The sequence below is a fragment of the Anneissia japonica genome, unplaced genomic scaffold (genome assembly GCF_011630105.1).
Source record: "Anneissia japonica isolate Jap-2015-1 unplaced genomic scaffold, ASM1163010v1 scaffold10819_len38394_cov117, whole genome shotgun sequence".
In the NCBI taxonomy this organism is placed as follows: Eukaryota; Metazoa; Echinodermata; class Crinoidea; order Comatulida; family Comatulidae; genus Anneissia; species Anneissia japonica.
The window spans coordinates 4,598-8,410 of NW_022741048.1; the positions used below are offsets into that span (position 1 = coordinate 4,598).

General features: G+C 36.8%; 1 protein-coding gene across 1 annotated transcript in view; it reads left to right on the top strand.

The window, feature by feature from the left end:
- The window catches only part of LOC117118556, a gene marked incomplete at its 5' end in the record, with an annotated part of 19,885 nt that overhangs the window by 4,539 nt on the left and 11,533 nt on the right, over positions 1–3,813 (top strand). The window contains 4 exons of the mRNA XM_033263172.1: positions 1,909–2,096; positions 3,112–3,201; positions 3,417–3,605; positions 3,706–3,813. Of these exons, the coding sequence (XP_033119063.1) occupies positions 1,909–2,096; positions 3,112–3,201; positions 3,417–3,605; positions 3,706–3,813 (575 nt within the window). The remainder of the gene's footprint in view (positions 1–1,908; positions 2,097–3,111; positions 3,202–3,416; positions 3,606–3,705) is intronic.

The following is a 3,813-nucleotide window of genomic DNA, read 5'->3' on the forward strand; positions in this document are numbered from 1 at the left end:
AGACCCCTTGTAGGCAAATTTCTGGAGCCACCGCTTGGTCCTTTTTAGGTCTCATTCCGTAATTTCATAGTGGAATTTTAGATGTGCTCGTTTTTTTTAGTAATGTTTGACTTTGTTATTTTTAACGACGAATAAAATGATATAATATCAGTGGTGGATCTAGAAATTTGAAATAGAAGACCAGGGAGAAACCACATCAGCCCTAGTTGGGGCTGAGGTAATAAAGGTTGTAATTGTGGCACCTCTGGATGGCGGGAAATGCCACAGATTTAAAATTGTGAAATATCTCCATTAAACAAAAAAAAAAAAAAAAAAAAATGACAAATTCAGCTGGGGCCCCGGGCCGGCAGGACGCCCTTTAATCCTCCACAATATATGTAGGCCTATGATATAGGCCTATGTCCCACAGTCGATGTCAGAGATACATTATGCTATTATGTATCCATAAAACCTTATTTGGTCAAAGTTATAGATCGAGGACCATATGGGTGGGGACACAGGGGTCGTGGCCGCATAGGCATTACACCTATGGTAGCATTAAATCTAGATCCAGGGCTCGATTTAGTGCTAGCCCGGCGTACAACGTCTAGTAAAAATAGCTAGCCTATTTACTACTCATGTTACCCGGTTGTCTAGTGAAAAATTTGAAAAACATTTTTATTTAAAAAACGGAATTTTTTAGACGATCCCTGCACAAGAGGTACCGCAGCCCAAAGTACATTGTAGCTAGTTTTCAGCTCTCTTCACATGCAGTGAGTGTTGGTTATTAAGATGATCCCCAAGTCATCCCCCCCCCCCCCTACAAAAACACTACAGGATGGCATACTATCTCAACAGATGATCGTTTGATAATTTAATATACTACCTTATATTCATATTATGTTCTCATCATGATATTTTTAAAATGTTCAACTTTTATATTCAATAATTAAATACTGGTGATCTTCAGTGCTACAGGCAGGCTAGCCTAGGCCCTAGGTCTCATCTAGACTAGGCTAGGCCTGCCCCAGCCTAGCCTAAATAAAGCACGATTTATTGGCATTGGGGGGGTGAGTGACTTGAGGCATATGCATTCAACAGTTTTTTGGGCCCTTTGTTAAATATTAGAATGTCGACGTTATACGGGAGATGTAAAACATAACCAGAGGCGATTTTGCAGCAGGGGTATTTTTTTTACCAGCAGTACATAAAAAAAAATCAACATTTATTATTTATTTATTCAACATATTTTGAGAGGGTAGCTCTAACAACTTAATGCTACCAATGAAATTGCAAATCAACCTTCAATTTCATTGCCACTAATAAATTGGTTGCGTTAAATCTAGACTAATATCGCTTACTTGATTTTGAATTGTGGAATAAATAAAGCATTCCTGTTTCCTCGATAGGCCTATGTATAATATGTGTAAAATATCAACGATAATAATATTAGAATTATAATTATCATCTTCTTTATCATCTTTATCATTATTATCATCATCTTCTTTGTCATCAGTATCATCCTCAACATGTTAACCATCATTATTATCAGCATCATAATTAAAGTTGTCACCACCCTCATCATCATCGTCACTATCACCATCATTATCATCGTTTATTATTATCACAATCATCATCTTAACAATGAATACAACTTCCGTCATCACCACAATAAATTACATTAAAAAATAAACAATTCATTACAATATCACACTTTCATTCTAATTCTTATATACATGACTTAGCATAGTAATCATGACCTCTATACATGACTACATCTGACCAGTAGTATAAACCGGTAGTAGCTTAAGTGTTATCACCTGATGATGATGGGTGACACGTCGAAACATGTCTTAATTTATAGACCTATATTTAAAAAATGTGTTGTCACCTTTGTCAATGTTGATTTAACTATTAAATTATTTTCAGAAAAAACTATATCTGAAGACACGGGAGAATCTACCGGTCTGCTTCGTGAAATGCGAGTATCGACCAATCAGCTTAATGAAATGCGCAAGAAAGTCATCGACAAACTTGCCAACAAGAGTTCTGGGCCAAGTGATGTAACTTGCATATGGGACTATGCCGGCCAACTTGAATATTACATTACTCACCGGGTAAGTGGCGATTCCGGGGGTGGAATCTAAAATTTGTCAAATGGGGGTGTGGGGGGAGGGTTGTTGGGAGGAAACAAAAGTTTCAAAAGTAAGTAGCTCGTAACATTGATATGCATTTAACTTGTTAACTATTAGTGGGAAAAAAGTGGGGGAGGGCGTAAGTAGCAGTTCGCTCCCCACCCCCCCCCCCCTCTTCTATGTATAAGAGACAGCTTCTATTCCTCAACCGGATTCGCGTTTGGATTTTATAAAACGATAAAACGTTGAATTTCTTAATCTTCCATGTTTGCTTGTGGATTTTTATGGAAGCAGAGACTTAAAAATCGAAGAAAAATGTATGAAGGATAAACAAGCAGTTCAAAGATTTAAAGTGAACGATTATACGCGCGTTATGACTATGAATCGTAAAGCGTATACAGACAAGGCCCATATATTTTTTTTAATGCACATTCAGTAAAAATCCTTATACAGTTACGCAATCACTAATTTGTGCATTACTGCGAAAATCTATCATCATTATGCACGCAGTACTGAAAGGATGTGATTGTATGATATTGTGTTTATAGAAACCAGGAGTATAAATGGGTACCTGGTGGGGTTGCCTGTTCCTGTGCTGATTACCAGCAGCAACACTTAGCATGTGGACCCAATGACCAGGGAAAGGAACTGCGCTTTATAACTGCAAGGACGTACCAGTACCAGTGTGTTGTATAACAATTGCACTGCATTGAATACAAAAATATTATTTTGCTGAAATTACTGCAGTAGTGGCGTGTAGGAGGTGTTAGATACGCAATCATGGTCAAGTTGTGCGTTGTTAAAAAACTTCTAAAGTCATCTTATTTTGCGAGTTAGCGCCCCCAACTGATTATCGAGTTCCCCCACCCCTTCCCGCTTCACTTTCGGGCTTCCAATCAGCTCCCCCACTTCAAGATTCCTAGATACGCCACTGTTTACCTCTCTTTGTTATAAATACAATACTTTCTCACAGTTTGTATGTCCTATATCTTTCCAGATTTTTATTACAGATGGAAATTCTTATGGAGTTGTTTTCAGTTTGGTAGATGCTTTGGATAAACTGGCAAAAAGAAGAGATCCCAAAAAAGTAAACCATTTAAATATTCTATTAAATTTAATTAACTCAATTGTTTAACTTTAATTAGTTTAATCAATAATAATAAAAATGTAAAACAAATTGTCAAATGCATTGAGTGGAAGAAACCCATTCCTGAAATAATTAATTTCAGACTGTAATTAATTGTATATCAATTTATCCATAGCCCTATTTTTAATTATGCTTACAATATTGTTTATATGCAGGGACATTTTGAGATGACAAATCTGCAAATGATCATATTTTGGATAAGGCTGATTTATGAGTATGCTGTACTGCTACGTGGCTCAGAGGAGAAACCTTTGATCAATGGAATTATCGCATCTCCGACGATTAGTCTGATTGGGACGCACAAGGACCTACTCACGGGGAGTGATGCTGAGAAGCAGGCAAAGGTGAGATATTGTTAATCCGTGAGTGTTTAATGGGATGATATTATTTGTTTTAAAATCTATAAATATTTTCATTACATATACTATTCAATTTTATTCAAAGATTGATGTCGTATTAGGCAAAATTTTAGAAGAACTCAAAGGGACGCCATACGAACGTCACGTAGATCGCGAGATGTATGCTGTAGACAACACCACAGCACTGGATGAA